Genomic DNA, 23,197 nt, shown 5'->3' on the forward strand with positions numbered 1-23,197 from the left:
GGGACATGTGCAAAAGTTAGGCTGACACTCAAGTGCAGTGCTGAGTGAGTGCCGCACTGTCGGAGGTGCTGTCAGATGAAATGTTAAACTGCTCTCTCAGGTGGACGTAAAAGATCCCATGACACTATTTCGAAGAGCAGGGGAGTTATCGCAGGTGTCCTGGCCGATTTTTATCTCTCAATCAACATAACAAAAACAGATTACTGCTCATTATCACATTGCTGTTTGTGGGAGCTTGCTGTACGCAAATTGGCGGCCGCGTTTCCCATATTATAACAGTGACGACACACCAAAAGTACATCATTGGCTGTAAATCGTTTTGGGACGCCCGGTGGTCATGACAGGCACTATATAAATGCAAATCTTTCATTTTTTCTATATGTATATGATTGAGATGTCAGGTTGCCTATTTTGTTGGGTTTATTCCTGGCGGTTTCATCACATGACCTCCAACCACCCCACCGCACCTTACTCTCCCCCGCCCAACTCTCCCTCATCCCACCCTACTCTCCCACCGTTGGTCCATTCTCCGGGCGCTCAGCCTTCCAACGGCCAATTGGAAAGCGTTAAACTGTTAGCCAATTGGATTCATCTTATCTGTTCGTCAACCGCCCCCCCCTCCCCCTCCCCCTCTCAATCCCCCATCTCCATTACTTTTGTTATAACAAATAAACCTAAGTACGGAGAGAACATGGATAAAACACACAATTTAGTTTTATGCCCCGATGATGGTTTTGCTCCCAGGGTGTTGCTGGCGGCAGTGTCCTGGAGACTCCCGGACAATCCTGGAGAGTTGGCAACACTAGCTTTGCAAAGTAACGCCTCCGGAAATTGTAACTCCAGCAAACAGCACTGAATGTTGCAATTTCGGTGAATTGCTGCTGTCTGTGGGTCTGTACGAGGTGTTTATGCATCTGACTGGCCCCGACATTGGACAGAAAGTCTCTTGCATTGAGCTCACTCCCTGTTTTAAGGGTTGTCCCTTTTGAAGAGGCTGAACCTCCCGCCAGCTGTTTTTGGATGAATTTAAACCAGGAGCCAATCGCGATGTGGCTCTTGTCAAAATCCGTTAACAAAAAGGGCAAAGTTTCGAACAAGCAGTGGGTGGGGAAAGCGAGCCGTGGAACCGGTTAGACGGCGTTGGTTGCAGCCAATCGGGTCGGGAGTCGGGTGGTTTGAATCATTTGTAGGTTCGTTTTAATCGCGAAATGCAAACGGGAAGGAGAGCAGCGGCAGCGGCGAAAGGAGTTGTGCTGCTTCTTGCAGAGGGAGTTTAGAGACTGTTACCGGCAGAAGATCCAGACCTTTGGGGTTATAAAACCAGCAGAAGACCCAGACCTTTGGGGTTAAGGGACAAGCAGAAGACCCAAGTCCTTGAGGTTAAGGGACCAGCAGAAGACCCAAGTCCTTGGGGTTATAAAACCAGCAGACCTTTGGGGTTAAGGGACCAGCAGACGACCCAGACCTTTGGGGTTAAGGGACCAGCAGACGACCCAGACCTTTGGGGTTAAGGGACCAGCAGAAGACCCAGACCTTTGGGGTTAAGGGGACCAGCATTAGACCCAGACCTTTGGGGTTAGGGGAGTGCTCGCAGAGTCTGGGCCTGAAGGCTCGGGGAGCAGCTCACCTGGCCCACACCATGAATGAGTCCCAGTGCTTGGACGACCTCCCAGTAGTGTCCAGGTGGTCGAGTGCCGCCAGGCAGGAGGTGGGACTGCGGGAGTTCTACAGCGAGACCCAGCGCCTGGCTCTGGACGAGCTGATCGCCGGTGGCCAGGAGGCTTACACCGCCATCCTGAAGAGGGAGCGAGCCCCGGGCTTTCTGTCGGCGGATGAGATCGCCGGCATACTGCAGTCCACCATCCGACCCTTTGAGCCCAGCGGAGAGTCCCTCGACCAGTCCCTCACCGGCTCCAACGATTGCTCCTCGGGCACCTACTTCCCAGACGCTTCGGACATTGAGGTCCCGGCTCTGGACATTGGGTGGCCGACGTACCGAGACAACTGGTACCGTGGGGTGACTCAGGTGGAGGTGTATTTCCAGCCCAGCTATGGAGAGCTCATCTACAGCTGCAAGGAGGCGATCAGGAAGCTCATCAGGAAGGCGCAGAAGGTATTGAACTGGGTCATTTGGCTAGTCTGGAAACTTTTTTTTTAAATGTCTAGAGCATTCCCATCCGTCTGCGTGGTTTGTTTAATCTTGGAGAATTCATTTAAATGACTTACTTCTGTGCACTTTTTGTTAAACGTTCAATTCTGATGGTGCAGAACTTTGAATAATGAAGGTTGTGGAGTAGGTCAGGGGCTTTGCAGTTTTGAGTTCTCCCTTGTGATTGCATGTTTTTAAGCAATGGAGTTGGTTATTGGCTCCTCCTTGGGGAGTGTGTGGATGGACATTTACTGTGTGTAAAAAAAAAAATACTCCCAGATGCTAGAAATCTAAAACAAAAACCGAAAATGCTGGCTGCATACAGCAGGTCAGTCAGCACCTGTGAGGAGAACAGCTAAGTTAATGAGACCAAAATTGTCCTTCCCTTAGGGCCTGTTACCGCCGGAAATCGGCGACCACGCTGCAGAATGCAATGGATGCCGATTTTTTTTTTTGTGTAATGGCTGCCATTTTTAACAGACCCAGCCTGCTCATCCTTTCCTGATATGAATACCCTCGCATTTCTCCGCAAGATCCTATAAATCCCCTGGGAGGACAGACGCACCAACATTAGCGTCCTCGTCCAGGCCAGTATCCCCAGCATTGAAGCACTGACCGTACTTGATCAGCTCCGCTGGGCAGGCCACATAGTCCGCATGCCTGACACGAGACTCTCAAAACAAGCGCTCTACTTGGAACTCCTTCACGGCAAGCAAGCCAAAGGTGGGCAGCGGAAATGTTACAAGAACACCCTCAAAGCCTTCCTGATAAAGTGCGACATCCCCACTGGCATCTGGGAGTCCCTGGCCAAAGACCGCCCTAAGTGGAGGAAGTACATCCAAAAGGGCGCTGAGTTCCTCGAGTCTCGTCGCCGAGAGCATGCAGAAATCAAGTGCAGGCAGTGGAAAGATTGTGCGGCAAACCAGACTCCCCACCCACCCTTTCCTTCAACCACTGTCTGTCCCACCTGCGACAGACTGTGGTTCTCGTACTGGACTGTACAGCCACGTAAGAACTCCTGCTAAGAGTGGAAGCAAGTCTTCCTCGATTCTGAGGGACTGCCTATGATGGGTACAATCCTTGTAAATTTTCTCTGCACCCTCTCCAGTGCCTCTATCCTTTTTATAATATGGCGACCAGAACTGCACACAGTACTCCAAGTGTGGTCTAACCAAGGTTTGACACAGGTTTAGCATAACTTCCCTACTTTTCAATTCTATACCTCTAGAAATAAACCCTAGTGCTTGGTTTTCTTTTTCTATGGCCTTGCGAACCTGTGTCGCAACTTTTAACAATTTATGTATTTGTACTCTGATCGTTTTGTTCCTCTACCCCACCCAAACTCGCACCCTCCAAGTAATTAAGTGACCTCCCTATTCTTCCTACCAAAGTATAATACCTCACATTTATTTGTGTGCCCATTCTGCAAATTGATTGTCCTCCTGTAATTTGTTGCTGTCCTCCTCTGTATTGATGATCATCCATTTGGTGTCATCCACAAATTTAGAAATTGTGTTTTTGATTCCAAAGTCCAAATTGTTAATATAAATTATGAACAACAGGGGTCCCAGCACTGATCCTTGTGGAATACCACTACCCACCTTCTGCCACTCTGAATATCTACCCTCTCCCATATTCTCTGCTACCTTTTTACCCCTACTCTGCTTTCTGTCTTGAAGCCAGCTAGCTATTCATTCTGCTGCTTGTTCTCTGATCTTGTTCGTCAGTCTATTATGTACAGGATACTTTTAAGTCTGAAAAGTACTTGATTGGCTATAAAGGGCTTTGGGATGTCCTGAAGTTATGGAAAATGATCATAGCTGAATAAATGGCAGCAACAGTAAGGAAAAAAACACTGCCCTTTAACCTCTCGTCAGGGTGATTTTATGCCAGTGCTCTAAATCTGCCATTGCTGTCCTGGAGACTGGTGAGTAGGTATCAATGAGTATGCAGCTTGGTGTTTGTGTGGTTTATACAAAGAGTATTAGGTCAGTGAGAGTAGATTACAGGATGGTAATTCACCCTTGTGTAACAGATGATCTAATAAACAAAAAGAGTGAAGCTTGAAAGGTTTTAGTCATGCGAGCCCTTGAGATTAGATTACTGCCTTAAATCCTCCATCACAGACCCAATGTAAAATATATATATATCCATGTGTTCATCAGCTGCCTTTTGGATGATGGTGTAAAATAACTCTGAAACTGCTGGAATATCGCGTTCTTTCAGATGGTGTAGCGAATTCAAGCCAAGCACCTCGTAATGTAAAGCATAATTGTGTTTGTACTTAAACTCCCAAGTATAGATTGTTTTTTTAAAAAAGCAACTTAAGCTTTAGTTTAGTTAGCTTCCAATTTTCCAACCAGTTACTTCCATTCACATCCCACTTCACCCCATTCCATTTTGGAGTTTCTATAATCTTTACTCTTCACCACCCCCCATGCCTTTTCTCCGCTTGGCTGAGGTTGTATATCTCCATCAATTTCTAGCTTTAAACCCATGAGAGAATATTTTTTAAATAGTAGTTAGTATATCGGTCTCTTGACCTTTTTTATTTGTTAGACCTGTAAAGAGTTGTCTTTCCTTCTGTTTTTTAAATCCTCATTTCTTTTCACCTCCCAAGTTGTAACAGGCTATATAATTTGCCTGTCCTTGTATTCTCTTTGTAAATACTAAGAAATATTGTAGATTATTTATTATTGGGAAGACCAAAGCCATTGTTTTTGGTCCCCCACCACAAACTCCCTCCCCTAGCCACTGACTCCATCCCACTCCCGAACTTCTTCTGTCTGAGGCTAAATCACACTTCGTATCCTTGCTGTCATATTTGACCTTGAAATAAGCTTCCGACCACATATCCACTGCACAGCTAAGACCGCCTATTTTCACCTCCGTAACATCGCCTGTCTCCGCACTTGCCTCAGCTCATCCGCTGCTGAAACACTCATCCATGCCTTTGTTACCTCTAGACTTGACTTGACTATTCCAATGCACTCCTGGCTGGCATCCCACATTCTACCCTACGTAAACTTGAGGTCATCCAAAATTCGGCTGCCCATGTCCTATCTTGCACCAAGTCCTGCTCACCCATCGCCCCTGCGCTCGCTGACCTACATTGGCTCCCGGTTAAACAACGCTTCGATTTCAAAATTCTCATCCTTATTTTCAAATCCCTCCATGGCCTCGCCTCTCCCTATTTCTGTAATCTCCTCCAGCCCCACATACCCCTGAGATGTCTGTGCTCCACTAATTCTACCCTCCTTGAGCATCCCTGATTATAATCGCTCAACCATTGGTGGCCATGCCTTCTGTTGACTAAGCTCTGGAACTCCCTCCCTAAACCTCACCACCTCTCTACCTCGCTTTCCTCCTTCAAGACGCTCCTTAAAACCTACCTCTTTGACCAAGCTTTTGGTCACCTGCGCTAATTTCTCCTTATGCAGCTCGGTGTCAAATTGTATTATCTCCCAATACTCCTGTGAAGCGCCTTGGGATATTTCATTATGTTAAAAGTGCTACATAAATACAAGTTGTTGTGGTTTAACATTTTCCCTTTGTTAACACAGTGGCCCCATGCAATAAGCTTCCTCTTCCCTGTCCCCCTCCCCAAAAAAACTTGAATGTCAAACCTTTTGTTGCTTCATAAGAACATAAGAATTAGGAACAGGAGTAGGCCATCTAGCCCCTCGAGCCTGCTCCGCCATTCAACAAGATCATGGCTGATCTGGCCGTGGACTCAGCTCCACTTACCCGCCCGCTCCCCATAACCCTTAATTCCCTTATTGGTTAAAAATCTATCTATCTGTGACTTGAATACATTCAATGAGCTAGCCTCAACTGCTTCCTTGGGCAGAGAATTCCACAGATTCACAACCCTCTGGGAGAAGAAATTCCTTCTCAACTCTGTTTAAAATTGGCTCCCCTGTATTTTGAGGCTGTGCCCCCCTAGTTCTAGTCTCCCCGACCAGTGGAAACAACCTCTCTGCTTCCTATCGTGTCTATCCCTTTCATGATTTTAAATGTTTCTATAAGTTCACCCCTCATCCTTCTGAACTCCAACGAGTAAAGACCCAGTCTACTCAATCTATCATCATAAGGTAACCCCCTCATCTCCGGAATCAGCCTAGTGAATTGTCTCTGTACCCCCTCCAAAGCTAGTATATCCTTCCTTAAGTAAGGTGACCAAAACTGCACGCAGTACTCCAGGTGCGGCCTCACCAATACCCTGTACAGTTGCAGCAGGACCTCCCTGCTTTTGTACTCCATCCCTCTTGCAATGAAGGCCAACATTCCATTCGCCTTCCTGATTACCTGCAAACTAACTTTTTGGGATTCATGCACAAGGACCCCCAGGTCCCTCTGCACCGCAGCATGTTGTAATTTCTCCCCATTCAAATAATATTCCCTTTTACTGTTTGTTTTTTCCCAAGATGGATGACCTCACATTTTCCGACTTTGTATTCCATCTGCCAAACCTTAGCCCATTCGCTTAACCTATCTAAATCTCTTTACAGCCTCTCTGTCCTCTACACAACCTGCTTTCCCACTAATCTTTGTGTCATCTGCAAATTTTGTTGCACTACACTCTGTCCCCTCTTCCAGGTCATCTATGTTTATTGTAAACAGTTGTGGTCCCGGCACCGATCCCTGTGGCACACCACTAACCACCGATTTCCAACCCGAAAAGGACCCATTTATCCCGACTCTCTGCTTTCTGTTAGCCAGCCAATTCTCTATCCATGCTAATACATTTCCTCTGACTCCGCGTACCTTTATCTTCTGCAATAACCTTTTGTGTGGCACCTTATCGAATGCCTTTTGGAAATCTAAATACACCACATCCATCGGTACACCTCTATCCACCATGCTCGTTATATCCTTAAAGAATTCCAGTAAATTAGTTAAACATGATTTCCCCTTCATGAATCCATGTTGCGTCTGCTTGATTGCACTATTCCTATCTAGATGTCCGCTATTTCTTCCTTAATGATAGCTTCAAGCATTTTCCCCACGACAGATGTTAAACTAACCGGCCTATAGTTACCTGCCTTTTGTCTGCCCCCTTTTTTAAACCGAGGCATTACATTAGCTGCTTTCCAATCCGATGGTACCTCCCAAGAGTCCAGAGAATTCATATCAACAATGACCACACTTGAGAAAGTAATTAATTGGCTGTAATGCACTCTAGGACATTCTGAGCACATGCAAGGTGCTATAGAATTGCAAACCCATCCATCCGTCTCTGTCTATATTTTATCTTGAGCTGCTTCTCACTCTCGACTCGCTCAAGAAATCAGCTGCTGCACGCTTATCCAATCCAAAATAAGTATGGGAACACCATCACCTGCAAATTCCCCATCAAATCTCACACCATCCTGACTTGGAAATATATCACAGTTCCTTCAACATCGGTGGGTCAAAATCCTGGAACTCTCTCCCTAACAGCACTTTGGGAGTACCTTCACCACATGGACTGCAGCGGTGCAAGAAGGTAGCTCACCACCGCCTTCTCAAGAGCAATTAGTGATGGCCAATAAATGCTGCTGATGCCCACATCCCATGAATTAATTTTTTTTTAAATGACCATGACTTTTTGGTCATTACAGGTCAACTGAATGATGGGCCCAACCTGTGTAGATCAGTTAGCAATAGATTGGTTTGGGTCTAGAACTTCAGCATAAGGCTTACATTTCCTTAATGAGATACACCACTGTTGCCTCCTTTTCATGTATATTTAAAAAATGCCTTCTGGTGGCTTCCTAGAGGGAGTTGGTCCTGGGTTTCTCGTCTGCTCATTTGCGATCCCTTTGGAGGCATTGGCTGCTGAGCTACCTGGAAACATCTAAGCAACTGTTTTTATATATATATTTTTTAAAACCCAGCTCGGCCTGCACTCTTTAGCAGCTCGGGGGTACGGTAGCATTGTGGTTATGTTACTGAACCAGTAATCCAGTGGCCTGGACTAATAATCCGGAGACGCGAGTTCAAATCCCAGCACGGAATTTAAATTCCATTTAATTAAATAAATCTGACCACGAAACTACCGGATTGTCGGAAAAACCCACCTGGTTCACTAATGTCCTTTCGGGAAGGATACCTGCCGTCCTTACCCGGTCTGGCCTATGTGACTCCAGACCAATATGGTGGATGCTTAACTGCCCTCTGCAGCTCAAGAAGGCGGCTCACCACCACCTTCTCGAGGGCAATTGGGGATGGGCAATAAATACCAGCGACGCCCACAACGAATAATTTTTTTTAAAAAGCAGACTGATTTCAAACAAATGCGCGGAACGATGATTGGCTCTTTCACTTCACTCTCTGCGTGTCTCAGCAATGGTTTTTTATTACACTAGCATAGAATTGTAATCACTTGAGCACCATCTGTGCCCAGAGGATAGTAGGTCCTGGCACCAACCCAGAGAAGAAGAATGCACAACTTCATTCAATCGCACCTCCGAGCCTTCCTGGAGAACATTGGCGGCAGGCAGACCCAATATAAAATATACATCAACACGTATTTTATCTGCAGCCTTTAGGCGATGGTGTAACGTAACCCTGAAACTTCTGGAATATCCGGCAGTTTCAGGTAGTGTAGTGAGGTGATCTTTGCAGCGCGACAGCTGCAGGAAAAATGCAGGGAGCAGCGCCAGCCCTTGTACATGGCCGCCTTCACCCTTACAAAGGTCCCTTACAAGGGTCTATGGAACGGCGTCCTCCATTTCAGATGCCCCCAAAAGTTCATCAACCTCCTCCGTCTGCTCCACGATGACATGCAGGCCATGACCAATGGATCCATTACAGACCCAATCTACGTCCAGACTGAGGTCAAACAGGGCTGTGCCATTGCCCCAACCCTCTTCTCAATCTTCCTCGCTTCCATGTTCCACCTCAGTCAACAAGCTCCCCGCTGGAGTGGAACTAAACTACAGAACTAGTGGGATGCCAGGTACAAGACCATCCCAATCGCAATCATCTAAGGAGGTGGTACTCAGTAAGATAATTGGACTAAAGGCAGATAAATCCCCTGGACCTGATGGCTTGCATCCTAAGGTCTTGAGAGAAGTAGCGGCAGGGATTGTGGATGCATTGGTTGTAATTTACCAAAATTCCCTGGATTCTGGGGATGTCCCAGCAGATAGGAAAACTGCAAATGTAATGCCCCTATTTTAAAAAAGGAGGCAGACAAAAAGCAGGAAACTAGAAGTTAGCCTAACATCTGTGGTTGGGAAAATGTTGGAGTCCATTATTAAGGAAGCAGTAACAGGAATTGAATTTTGCTTTTCCAAGTTAGGCAGAGTCGGCATAGATTTATGAAGGGGAAGTCCTGTTTGACAAATTTGCTGGAATTCTTTGAGGATGTAACGAACAGGGTGGATAAAGGGGATGTGGTGTATTTGGACTTCCAGAAGACATTTGACAAGGTGCCACATAAAAGGTTACTGCACAAGATGAAAGTTCACGGGGGTTGGGGGTAATATATTAGCATGGATAGAGGATTGGCTAACTAACAGAAAACAGAGTCAGGATAAATGGTTCATTCTCTGGTTGGTAACTAGTAACTACTGGGGTGCCGCAGGGATCCGTGCTGGGACCACAACTATTTACAGTCTATATTAACGACTTGGAAGAAGGGACCGAGTGTAGCGTAGCCAAGTTTGCTGATGATACAAAGATGGAGGAAAAGCAATGTGTGAGGAGGACACACAAAATCTGCAAAAGGACATAGACAGGCTGTGAGTGGGCAAAGATTTGGCAGATGGAGTATAATGTTGGAATGTGTGAGGTCATACACTTTGGCAGAAAAAAAATTAAACAGCAAGTTATTATTTATTTGGAAAAAGATTGCAAAGTGCCGCAGTACAGTGGGACCTGGGGGTACTTGTGCATGAAACACAAGAATAGTGTTATATATGTGGACTTGTATTTACTCTGTACAGCCACCAGAGGGCTCATCCCCTGGAGTCCCAAGGGATCCTATAATCCCTTGGCAGCACAGGTATTTAAGGAGGCTTCACAGGTTGGAGAGGCAATCTGAAGACCTGCAATAAAAGACTACAGTCACACTTTACTTTGAGCTCGCAGTGTTCAGACTGACTCTGTCTCCATACATTACAGATAGTATGTAGGGTACAGCAAGTGATCAGGAAGGCCAATGGAATCTTGGCCTTTATTGCAAAGGGGATGGAGTATAAAAGCAGGGAAGTCTTGTTACAGCTATACAGGGTATTGGTGAGGCCACATCTGGAATACTGCCTGCAGTTTTAGTTTGCATATTTACGAAAGGATATACTTGCTTTGCAGACAGTTCAGAGAAGGTTCACTAGGTTGATTCCGGAGATGAGGGGGTTGACATGAGGGTAGGTTAGGCCTCTACTCATTGGAATTCAGAAGAATGAGAGGTGATCTCATCGAAACGTATATGATTATGAGGGGGCTTGGCAAGGTGGATGCAGAGAGGATGTTTCCACTGATGGGGGAGACTAGAACTCGAGGGCATGATCTTAGAATAAGGGACCGCCCATTTAAAACAGAGATGAGGAGAAATTTCTTCTGAGGATTGTAAATCTGTGGAATTCGCTGCCTCGGAGAGCTGTGGAAGCTGGGACATTAAATAAATTTAAGACAGAAATAGACTGTTTCTTAAATGATAACGGGTTATGGGGAGCAGGCAGGGAAGTGGAGCTGAGTCCATGATCAGATCAGCCATGATCTTATTGAATGGCGGAACAGGCTCGAGGGGCCGTATGACCTACTACTGTTCCTATTTCTTATGTTCTAATGTAACCTCTTGCCGTCGAGCTACAGTACGCGGACGATGCCTGCGCACATTCAGAGGCTGAACTCCAGGACATAATCGATGAATTTACTGAGGCGTACGAAAGCATAGGCCTTATGCTAAACATCCATAAGACAAAGTTCCTCCACCAGCCTGTCCTCGCTGCAGAGCGCTGCCCCCCCCCACCCGAGTCTTCAAGATCCACTGAGCGGCCTTGGACACGTGGACCATTTCCCATACCTCGGGTGCCTCTTATCAACAAAAGCAGACATTGATGAGAAGATTCAACACCGTCTCCAATGTACCGCCTGAGGAAAAGAGTGTTCGAAGACCAGGCCCTCAAATCTTACCACCAAGCTCAGTAATACCCGCCCTCCTGAATCGCTCCGAGATATGGACCATGTACAGTGGACACCTCCAATTGCTGGAGAAATACCACCAACGATGCCTCTGCAAGATCCTACAAAGCCCCTGGGAGGACAGACGCACCAACTTTAGCGTCCTCGACCAGGCCAACATCCCCAGCATTGAAGCACTGACCACACTTGATCAGCACCGCTGGGCAGGGCACATTGTCCACATGCCAGACATGAGACTCCAAAACCAAACGCTCTACAATGAACTCCTTCATGGCAAACGAGCCAAAGGTGGGCAGAGGAAACATTACAAGGACACCCTCAAAGCCTCCCTGATAAAATGCAACATCCCCACAGACACCTGGGAGTCCCTGGCCAAAGACCGCCCTAACGCTTCGCGTCTCATCGCCGAGTGCAGAAAACAAGCGCAGGCAGCGGAAAGAACATGCAGCAAATCTGTGGCTGCCGTATTGGACTGTTCAGCCACCTAAGGACCCATTCTAAGAATGGAAGCAAGTCTTCCTCGATTTCGAGGGATTGCCTATGAGGAGGAGGATGATGATGATGATGATGAGAGGTGATGTGGTAGGGTGGGTATTGGTTTGAGGAAAACTTTAATTGAACGCGATACAGCTGTGGTATCAAAGGTAGACTATATTAAATAGAAGAGAAGACTTCAGTGGTGACGTGCTGTGATGCTTCATGCAGTAACTTCTGCCCAAGTCTCCTTTACTCCATCCTCTGCTGATTTCCCCCACCCCAACGTGATAATGACATACATAAAGAAAGACTTTAATTTATATCGCGCCTTTCACGGCCACCGTGTTTTGCAATCAATGAAGTACTTTTGAAGTGTTGTAATGGGGAAACACGGCAGCCAATTTGCACACAGCAAGCTCCCACAAACAGCAATGTGATAACCAGATAATCTGTTTTTGTCATGTTGTTTGAGGGATAAATATTGGCCAGGACACCCAGGATAACTCCCCTGCTCTTCTTCAAAAAGTGCCATGGTATCTTTTACATCCACCTGAGGGAGCAGACAGGGCCTCGGTTTAACGTCCTATCTGAAAGACAGCACCTCTAACAGTGCAGCGCTCCCTCAGCACTGCACTGGAGTGTCAGCCTAGATTTATTTGCTCAAGTCCCTTATACCTATAGGGAATGCTGTACCTGCTCCTGAGAAACCATGACTGTGGATTGCGGTGGGCAGGGGTGTGGGTTCTGATTGTAAAAATCACCCCCCTCCCCCCCCCCCCCCCCCCCCCCCAAAATCCACAAGTTTCTGAAAATATCAAATTCTAATTATCATTCCCTTTTTGTCTGTAGGTCATTGCCCTGGTAATGGACTCCTTCACCGATATCGACATTCTCAAAGACCTCCACGAGGCTTCCAGCAGGAGACGTATCCCAGTTTACATCCTTCTCGATCACTCCGGTCTCTCTCAGTTTCAGCAAATGTGTCGGGAGGCAGGTGTCTGGGTGGACGAGGAGAGGGTATGTATTTGAACAGAGCTGATGTGTGACCCCTTTCAGAAAATGCAGACACTGCTTTGAGTCCAAACGTTGAGGTGGATCTCGCCAAGGGGCAGGGAGGAGGAAATATCCAAAATGAATTTTCCATTCAAAGAAAGGTGGGCAGATTATGCAGAATTATGGACTTTCCCATCAAATTATTATTACAACTCTGAAACCTAAGCCCGGAGGTGACACTCCTATTATGGCACCGTACAAAGGACTCTCTATTCACTTGGTGAGGAATGGTTGTTGTTACAAGTGGGAACTGAATCGTTCTTGGTTTTTCAATTGTACTATTTCAAAAAAACAGATTGTCTCTCTTTTTTCTCTCTCCTGTTTTAATTTGTCCATCGGGAATTCAGAAGCAACTTCTTTACCCAGTGGTGAGAATGTGGAGCTCGCTATCGCAGGGAATGGTTGAAACTAATGGTATGTTAAGGGGAGGCGAGGCAAACATGTGAAGGAGAAGGAAATTAATTGAGGGTTATGCTGATAGCTAGATGAGGAAAGACTGGAGGATGCTCGAGTGGAGCATAAACGCCGGCATGGACTGGTTGGGCCAAATGGCCTGTTTCTGTGCTGTATATCCTGTGTAATTTCTGTGTTGGCCTTTTTCCACCAGCAGATCCAGGCTTCTGCCAACTCCAGTTGCTTGCTGATGTAAAAAATTAACCTTTATTCTCTCCTCCATCCCTCCTGATGTGTGAGGAAAATAACGAAAACAAACCCTGGTCGTCCCACATCCCATCAGCATATCCGAGGTATTGCAGGGGTCCCCTGTGGTCATCCCCCTGCAAAACAGATACACTGCTTTGAGTACTATTGGGGGGATGACTCATCAGGGGAGGGCAGCAGCAGCCAAGTTCATGGCACCGTGGCTGGCTCTGCTGCACAGGAGGGCAGGAAAAAGAGTGGGAGCGCGATAGTGATGGGGGATTCAACGGTGAGGGGAATAGATAGGCGTTTCTGTGGCCGCAACCGAGACTCCAGGATGGTATGTTGCCTCCCTGGTGCAAGGGTCAAGGATGTCTCGGAGCGGGTGCAGGACATTCTGAAATGGGAGGGAGAACAGCCAGTTGTCGTGGTGCACATTGGTACCAACGACATAGGTAAAAAAAGGGATGAGGTCCTACGAAAAGAATTTAAGGAGCTAGGAGCTAAATTTAAAAAGTAGGACCTCAAAAGTAGTAATCTCGGGATTGCTACCAATGCCACGTGCTAGTCAGAGTAGGAATCGCAGGATAGCGCAGATGAATACATGGCTTGAGCAGTGGTGCAGCAGGGAGGGATTCAAATTCTTGGGGCATTGGAACCGGTTCTGGGGGAGGTGGGACCAGTACAAACCGGACGGTCTGCACCTGGGCAGGACCGGAACCAATGTCCTAGGGGGAGTGTTTGCTAGTGCTGTTGGGGAGGAGTTAAACTAATATTGCAGGGGGATGGGAACCTATGCAGGGAGACAGAGGGAGACAAAAATGAGGCAAAAGCAAAAGACAGAAAGGAGATGAGGAAAAGTGGAGGGCAGAGAAACCCAAGGCAAAGAACAAAAAGGGCCACTGTACAGCAAAATTCTAAAAGGACAAAGGGTGTTAAAAAAGCAAGCCTGAAGGCTATGTGTCTTAATGCAAGGAGTATCCGCAATAAGGTGGATGAATTAACTGTGCAAATAGATGTTAACAAATATGATGTGATTGGGATTACGGAGACGTGGCTCCAAGATGATCAGGGCTGGAAACTCAACATCCAGGGGTATTCAACATTTAGGAAGGATAGAATAAAAGGAAAAGGAGGTGGGGTAGCATTGCTGGTTAAAGAGGAGATTAATGCAATAGTTAGGAAAGACATTAGCTTGGATGATGTGGAATCTATATGGGTAGAGCTGCAGAACACCAAAGGGCAAAAAACGTTAGTGGGAGTTGTGTACAGACCTCCAAACAGTAGTAGTGATGTTGGGGAGGGCATCAAACAGGAAATTAGGAGTGCATGCAATAAAGGTGCAGCAGTTATAATGGGTGACTTTAATATGCACATAGATTGGGCTAGCCAAACTGGAAGCAATACGGTTGAGGAGGATTTCCTGGAGTGCATAAGGGATGGTTTTCTAGACCAATATGTCGAGGAACCAACTAGAGGGGGAGGCCATCTTAGACTGGGTGTTGTGTAATGAGAGAGGATTAATTAGCAATCTCGTTGTGCGAGGCCCCTTGGGGAAGAGTGACCATAATATGGTGGAATTCTGCATTAGGATGGAGAATGAAACAGTTAATTCAGAGACCATGGTCCAGAACTTAAAGAAGGGTAACTTTGAAGGTATGAGGCGTGAATTGGCTAGGATAGATTGGCGAATGATACTTAAGGGGTTGACTGTGGATGGGCAATGACAGACATTTAGAGACCGCATGGATGAATTACAACAATTGTACATTCCTGTCTGGCGTAAAAATAAAAAAGGGAAGGTGGCTCAACCGTGGCTATCTAGGGAGATCAGGGATAGTATTAAAGCCAAGGAAGTGGCATACAAATTGGCCAGAAATAGCAGCGAACCTGGGGACTGGAAGAAATTTAGAACTCGGCAGAGGAGGACAAAGGGTTTGATTAGGGCAGGGAAAATGGAGTACGAGAAGAAGCTTGCAAAAGTTTCTATAGATATGTAAAGAGAAAAAGGTTAGTAAAGACAAACGTAGGTCCCCTGCAGTCAGAATCAGAGGAAGTCATAACGGGGAACAAAGAAATGGCAGACCAATTGAACAAGTACTTTGGTTCAGTATTCACTAAGGAGGACACAAACAACCTTCCGGATATAAAAGGGGTCAGAGGGTCTAGTAAGGAGGAGGAACTGAGGGATATCTTTATTAGTCCGGAAATTGTGTTGGGGAAATTGATGGGATTGAAGGCTGATAAATCCCTAGGGCCTGATGGACTGCATCCCAGAGTACTTAAGGAGGTGGCCTTGGAAATAGCGGATGCATTGACAGTCATTTTCCAACATTCCATTGACTCTGGATCAGTTCCTATCGAGTGGAGGGTAGCCAATGTAATCCCACTTTTTTAAAAAGGAGGGAGAGAGAAAGCAGGGAATTATAGACCGGTCAGCCTGACCTCAGTAGTGGGTAAAATGATGGAATCAATTATTAAGGATGTCATAGCAGCGCATTTAGAAAATGGTGACGTGATAGGTCCAAGTCAGCATGGATTTGTGAAAGGGAAATCATGCTTGACAAATCTTCTGGAATTTTTTGAGGATGTTTCCAGTAAAGTGGACAAAGGAGAACCAGTTGATGTGGCGTATTTGGACTTTCAGAAGGCTTTCGACAAGGTCCCACACAAGAGATTAATGTGCAAAGTTAAAGCACATGGAATTGGGGGTAGTGTGCTGACGTGGATTGAGAACTGGTTGTCAGACAGGAAGCAAAGAGTAGGAGTAAATGGGTACTTTTCAGAATAGCAGGCAGTGACTGGTGGGGTACCGCAAGGTTCTGTGCTGGGGCCCCAGCTGTTTACATTGTACATTAATGATTTAGACAAGGGGATTAAATGTAATCTCCCCAAATTTGCGGATGACACTAAGTTGGGTGGCAGTGTGAGCTGCGAGGAGGATGCTATGAGGCTGCAGAGTGACTTGGATAGGTTAGGTGAGTGGGCAAATGCATGGCAGATGAAGTATAATGTGGATAAATGTGAGGTTATCCACTTTGGTGGTAAAAACAGAGAGACAGACTATTATCTGAATGGTGACAGATTAGGAAAAGGGAAGGTGCAACGAGACCTGGGTGTCACGGTACATCAGTCATTGAAGGTTGGCATGCAGGTACAGCAGGCGGTTAAGAAAGCAAATGGCATGTTGGCCTTCATAGCGAGGGGATTTGAGTACAGGGGCAGGGAGGTGTTACTACAGTTGTACAGGGCCTTGGTGAGGCCACACCTGGAGTATTGTGTACAGTTTTGGTCTCCTAACTTGAGGAAGGACATTCTTGCTATTGAGGGAGTGCAGCGAAGATTCACCAGACTGATTCCCGGGATGGCGGGACTGACTATCAAGAAAGACTGGATCAACTGGGCTTGTATTCACTGGAGTTCAGAAGAGTGAGAGGGGACCTCATAGAAACATTTAAAATTCTGACGGGTTTGGACAGGTTGGATGCAGGAAGAATGTTCCCAATGTTGGGGAAGTCCAGAACCAGGGGACACAGTCTAAGGATAAGGGGTAAGCCATTTAGGACCGAGATGAGGAGAAACTTCTTCACCCAGAGAGTGGTGAACCTGTGGAATTCTCTACCACAGAAAGTAGTTGAGGCCAATTCACTAAATATATTCAAAAGGGAGTTAGATGAAGTCCTTACTACTCGGGGCATCAAGGGGTATGGCGAGAAAGCAGGAAGGGGGTACTGAAGTTTCATGTTCAGCCATGAACTCATTGAATGGCGGTGCAGGCTAGAAGGGCTGAATGGCCTACTCCTGCACCTATTTTCTATGTTTCTATGTTTCAGAGGCACCAATGTGCTGTACCCTCCCCTTCAACTGCATTTCCACCCCCCCCCCCTCCCCTCTCCCCTCAAGTCATACTTGCTTCAATCTCTATTATCTTCAAAATTATGAATGTGTAATCTATTTTATGTATGCATTTTGCACAAGTATTTAGCTGCTGTAAATTTGTAGCTAGTAAGATCCCGGCCTTCAGTGTGAAGACCTTGAGAGCTCTTGACGTTTCGTGAAAGCTTTGTACTGCCTTGTGTTATACTGAGCCATACAGGCCGAGGCGGTACCAGGTTCAGCCTTTAATAGAACTGTAGAATGATACAGCACAGAAGGAGGCCACTCGGCACATTGTGCCTGTGCCAGCTCTTTGAAAGAGCTATGCAATTAGTCCCACTCCTCAGCTCTTTCCCTGTAGCTTTGCAAATTAACACCCCCCCCCCCCCCCCACCCCACATCTTCAAAAGTATTTATTGCAATTTCTTTTTGATGGTTATGATTGAATCAGCTTCCAGCACTTTTTTTCGGGCAGTTCCCAATCATCATAACTCGCTGCATTTTATTTCATTAAAAAAATTCATCCCACTTTCTTTCCAGGAGGAGTTACTTGATCGTGATCAGGAACAGAAACTCTGACTATTTTATCTTCACCCCCCCCCCCCCCCCCACCCCAGACATTGAGGCCCAACTGTAGTGCCCCACCGTTCCTCTGGCTCATATTCACCCCATCAGTATGGCTCTGTACTATACTAAGCAGTCCCTTTACCAAATAAGATGGAAACACACCCATGAGAACGTGTGATGTTGTCTGCTCCGATCAGCCTCGGATTGACCGGTTTTCTTTCTTTCCAGAGGATGAGAGTCCGCACAGTAACAGGATGCACATATTGCACAAGAACAGGAGCCAAAGTTATTGGCAGAGTCCGCGAAAAATTCATGTTAATTGATTGTGATAAAGTAGCCACAGGCTCCTACAGGTAAAATGAAATGGTATTTTTATTTTAAACTGTGAATATTCTGCAGTCAGTCTACATTTTTAATTCCACTAGCTGGCTTTGTCCTTATTTAGATCCTCGTCTTGTAGTATGACGAAAGACCTGAAAGTGGGTGTCCGTCAAATGGTCTTTTTCCTGTGGGGAGGGTGGTGAGGGAGAGAAGGCGTGTGGTGAATGCTCTTTCCCTGGGGGTAAGGGAAGTGTGCAGTAAGTGTACCCTTTTCCCCCCATTCATCCTGCACTACACTTTTGAGGTGTGCTTCTCCCAGTCGTTCTCCAATGGAAGGTTTATTTTTAAGCAGTGGCACATAATATTGCATGACAAAATCAGTCATCTGATCGTAGCATTCAATGCCACAGCTGACTTTGGTTTCCTTGGAATGGGAAGCAGAAAGTCGGCCGTGGTTCCCACTCCGATGCCTTCCAAGGTGCAATAGTGTGCGGCGCTCACTGTCGAGGCCCACACGGTCAGAATAACCACTTGGATTGTTGGTGGTACTGAACCCCCGCAAGAGCCGTTGACTTCAGGAGAGAACTCTGGGTGCAGGGGAGAGCAGCAAATATTGTTTTGGGCAACATGGGTTAGTTTGCGATTAGTCTTCAGCTAGTCCTTTAAAGCAATAACTGCATATAACTTTTAAAATCAGTGTCTTGTCTTTTTTTTTTTCACCCCTCATTCATTCTTCTACAGCTTCACTTGGACTGATGGGAAGCTGAACCGCAGCAATCTGACTGTGCTCTCGGGGCAGTTGTCCGAGTTTTACGATGAAGAGTTCCGGATACTGTATGCCCAGTCAATGCCAATACCGCTCATGTCAACCGGTCACAAGATCCGTGCCATGTATGAAGAGATTGCGGCCAAGAGGTTGCTATTGAGAGAGACCACTATCGGCAACTCATTGGGGCGAAGCATTGAGGCATTTTCTCCAAATAAGCTTGAATCTGAGGCCCTGGAGCTAAAAGCTGAGCAAAAGCCATGCTCCCAGAACTCTGCCAACTCCGAGGGCAGCCGGGTGTCTGAAGCATCTACCGTTGGCGAGGTAGCAGCGCTGAGGGACAAAGCGGTACTCGAGCTGAAGGAGGTGAAGAGCATTTCTACGCAGACTGGGCTGGAGGTGTCGCCAGGGGTCGCCGTGCACAGTGCTTCCTCACAAACTTGTATTTTGGTGAAGGAGGTGGAAACCCAGACTGCGGTCCCCTCAAAACTGACCGCGGCTCCGACTTCCCCTTCTTCCGGAATCGCCAGGCAGCCTGAAATTGTAACCGCTCCTGCGTCACTGTCGCCCGCGAAGTTGTTGGGTACAGAGGGACCTCTAACTAGCGGAGAGGATCAGCCTACCCCCTATGCAGCGCAGTCCGACGACGGTTCAAGCAGTTCGTCGTCCCCAGCCGCCTCCGAAAGTCAGCCCTGCCCAGGCGAAGCTGCCCGCTACTCTCGCGCGGGCCCCCAGGGCGCCGACTCCTCGCTGAGGAATTGCTTTCAGAAGCTGACCAAAGAGCGGCAGTTCCATTACTCCACCATTCGCTCCAAGCTGGACAATATGGTTAGCATTCTCTCGCAGAGCCGGCACCTGAACAAGTACCGCAGCCGCGAGCTGGACCAGTACGGCGCGAGAGAGCTGGCGGTGAGCAGGAACGGCGGCTTGGGCTTCAGGGATGTATCCATGATGGCTTCATTGGCCCTGCGAAACTAAGCGTCGTCTCTGTCTACTACGCCAGATTAACTTTCTCCGGTGCAGATGAATCTGTGGCTGGTGGAACTTTGGCACCAGTAGTGACCAGAATATTTTTTTCTTGAATTTCGTGCTAGTTGAGCATGTGCATTTATAGTAGTGTGTTCCGCCAGCAGGTGGCAGGACTTTGGTACTAGTTGCGCAATAAGCCGTTGAGGAATGAGTTGCTTCAGTGACCAGAATATATATTTTTTATTTAACACTTGTTGAGCATGTGATTCTATTGTAGTGTGTGTTCAGCCAGCGGGTAAGACTATGGTGGTTGTTCATGCCAGTATGTGTTTCATTTCATCGTATGAAGGAGAAGGATAATTCCCAGCGTTGAAGCACAGCCTCCCTCTACACTAAATGTTGTGTTTTTTTTTAAAAGAATCCCTGTCGTTCTGTACCAGCTGTGGCTCAGTGGGTAGAGCTCTTGCTACTGAATCAGCAGGTCATGGGTTCCAGCCCCACTCCAGAGACTTGAGCACAAAGTTCAGGTTGGTGCCCTAGTGCAGTGCTGAGGGAGTGCTGCACTGTCTGAGGTGCCGTCTTTCGGACGGGACGTTAAACCGAGGCCTCGGCTGCTCTCTCGGGCGGATGCCTTTTACGACTTCAAAAGTACTGAAGTCGTGAAAGACACTATATAAATGCAAATCTATGTGTCTGCAGTGCTTTGTTTGATTTTGATATTCAAAGTTCACGGGCGCGAGGGATGATGTTAAAATATTATATGAATTGAGGAAAAACCATGCATAAACCTCAGTTGCTTTTGAGGAGGGGGGCGGGGGAACGCAATAGTGATAAATATTTAACTTCACTGCTTTGAAACCTGACTGTACTGAAATTGGGAACATTCGTTGACTAGGTCTTCGGGTTTAAAGGAGAAGGGAGGGGGATTTTTCTCTTGGCCACAACAGCTTTCCGTTCCTAAATTCAGGAACTGACTCGCATGATCCCTCAAAAAAGAGAAGGAAGATCTTCAGGAGGGCAAACATAGTGTGCATAACTTTTGCAATGTAGCACACGACATTCTGTTTCTATCTTTTTTTAAACAAGTAATTTACAACGCCATTCGGCCCAACTGGTCAAGGCTAGTGTTTATGATATACTCTCTCATAACTTCATCTAACCCTATCACCATATCTTTCTATTTCTTTCTCCCTCCAGATGTTTATCTAGCTTCCCCTTAAATGCACCTATGCTATTCGCCTCAACTACTTCATGTGGTAGCCAGTTCCACTTTGAGTAAAGCAGTTTCTCCTGAATTCCATACTGACCCCTGTCTCGCCCAATGTTTCTAACTAGAAGCTCCTTAACTTTTTTTGTAATCGTTGTGAATTTTATGTTCATGTTCAAGTTGAGGGACATTGGTTTTGAACACTCTCCATTCCCAGCACCTGGGTGAGTAAAGACTGAAATTCCTGTTAACATTAGTACAAAATTAAATGTGAGTTTAAAAAAAGTAGCGATATAAAGTTTTAACAATAACTTCTGTCCTGGTGCCAAAATTGGGCACTCTCAGTTGGGTATTGCATCTGACTGGATGATCCCTCTATTCTGCCCCAGCCATGTGACAACCCCCAACCTCCACACGAGTGAGACTGTTTTCACATATCCACTATCCTGAGCTGAGATAGCAATTAATGCCAAATTAGTGATGACTTTTATACATGCCACAATTTGCAAACTGCCTTTTATAAAGAAACCCCTTTGCTCCTAATTTTAACAGTCAAAGCAAACGCATTGCATTATTACATGTTACATTGTTCTCTACTCCCAGCCTTGGAGTTTGAGGGACTTGCTTGTAAATGAGAGAGAAAACTGAAACTGACTATAGTGCCTTACCTAACATTTCTGCCTTTTGTGTTAATACTTCAAACATTTAGATGGTGTAAATTTGATGCTATTTAATGGGTGGTTGGGATATTTGATGCTGCTAACGTGTTCCTGTTTGTTTATTGGTTGCACTGTCAATTTTGTATGTGTTTTTTTTGTCTTTTTATATGTATATCTTTGTTACAGTACATCTGCAATGTTGAATTAACTATTGGGTCAAAGTTCACTGCCACCCTGGGCTCCCAGACAGAAATCCAGCTGCTACAGTACAATTTTTGAAGCCCTGCCTTGCTCCTTCATCTGGGATCCTTGCTGTGGAAGACTGGAGGGATGGAACTCAACCACACATGGTTTCCAAGTTCTACCTCCAGCGATTTCAGGCATTAATGTGTAGGTAGCAAGATCAACTGACCATATGGGTTTATTTTTTTTTTAATTGCATTTTTAGTCTTGTTTTTAAGTACTGATAAATCATTGACATGACTTTTTTTTTTTAATTCAAAACTGATGTGATTTTAATGTGTCTTATGCAGTTTGCCTTGTTTAATTGTAAATGATAACTTCGATCCTAGGATTATGACACTGAATTCCATAGTTCTGAATTGGAAGAGAATGCTGGCCGGTGGTGATTTTTGTACTGAGATGTATATATTAGTCAATGTAGTTGAAGGTGGTGGCTGAGCTAACCTGAACACTGAGCGGTACAGGGAGTTTGTTAATAAAGATGTTTTATAAAGGAAAAAAAATCATTGTATTTTTTTTCATTTCTTTAGCCATGTGAAATGCACTGATATTTCTTTACCGAAGAAGGCAAGGCCGAGCGAGACACTTTTTAGTATTGGGGAGCTTTCAGTATTCTTTCTATATATGGGAGAAAAAATGTTAATGGGTTGCTATAAGAGCCGGTCTTCAGGAATACTGAACAACAAGCTGTTCATAACTCATACTTGGATATTGTGCTTAATGAAAGAAAGACTAGCATTTATATAGCTCCTTTCACAACTACTGGACGTCTCAAAGCGCTTTACAACCAATCAAATACTTTGAGTGTAGCCAGGTGGGAAATGCTGCAGCTATTTTTGCATACAGCAAGCTCCCACAAACAGCAATGTAATAATAACCAGATAATCTGTTTATAGTGATGTTGATTGAGGGATAAATATTGGCCAGGACACCAGGATAACTCCCTGCTCTTCTTCAAAATAGTGCCATGGGATCTTTTATGTCCATCTGAGAGAACAGACAGGCCTCAGATTAATGTCTTTTGGCACCTCAACAGTGCAGCACTCCCTCAGCACTGCACTATCAGCTTAGATTTATGCAGTCAAGGCCCTGGAGTGGGACTTGAACCCACAATCGTCTGAGGCGAATATGTGACCCAC

The 23,197-nt window shown here is 46.0% G+C and overlaps 1 protein-coding gene across 2 annotated transcripts; it reads left to right on the forward strand.

Moving 5' to 3' along the window:
* Positions 1-888: 888 nt before the first annotated feature.
* LOC139277094 (protein FAM83D-B-like) lies at positions 889-22,548 on the forward strand. 2 transcript variants are annotated; one of them, XR_011596036.1, is made up of 5 exons: positions 889-2,113; positions 12,608-12,775; positions 18,122-18,246; positions 18,956-21,380; positions 22,002-22,548. XR_011596036.1 is itself a non-coding variant. In XM_070895109.1 (4 exons), the coding sequence occupies exons 1-4, from the start codon at positions 1,640-1,642 to the stop codon at positions 19,956-19,958; spliced, it is 1,770 nt and encodes a 589-aa protein (XP_070751210.1). In that variant the 5' UTR covers positions 889-1,639; the 3' UTR covers positions 19,959-22,548. The 2 variants fall into 2 exon arrangements, 1 of the variants encoding a protein (XP_070751210.1); XM_070895109.1 differs by having other exon boundaries at positions 18,956-22,548.
* Positions 22,549-23,197: the final 649 nt, after the last annotated feature.

Source organism: Pristiophorus japonicus, chromosome 12 (genome assembly GCF_044704955.1).
Source record: "Pristiophorus japonicus isolate sPriJap1 chromosome 12, sPriJap1.hap1, whole genome shotgun sequence".
Taxonomy (NCBI): Eukaryota; Metazoa; Chordata; class Chondrichthyes; family Pristiophoridae; genus Pristiophorus; species Pristiophorus japonicus.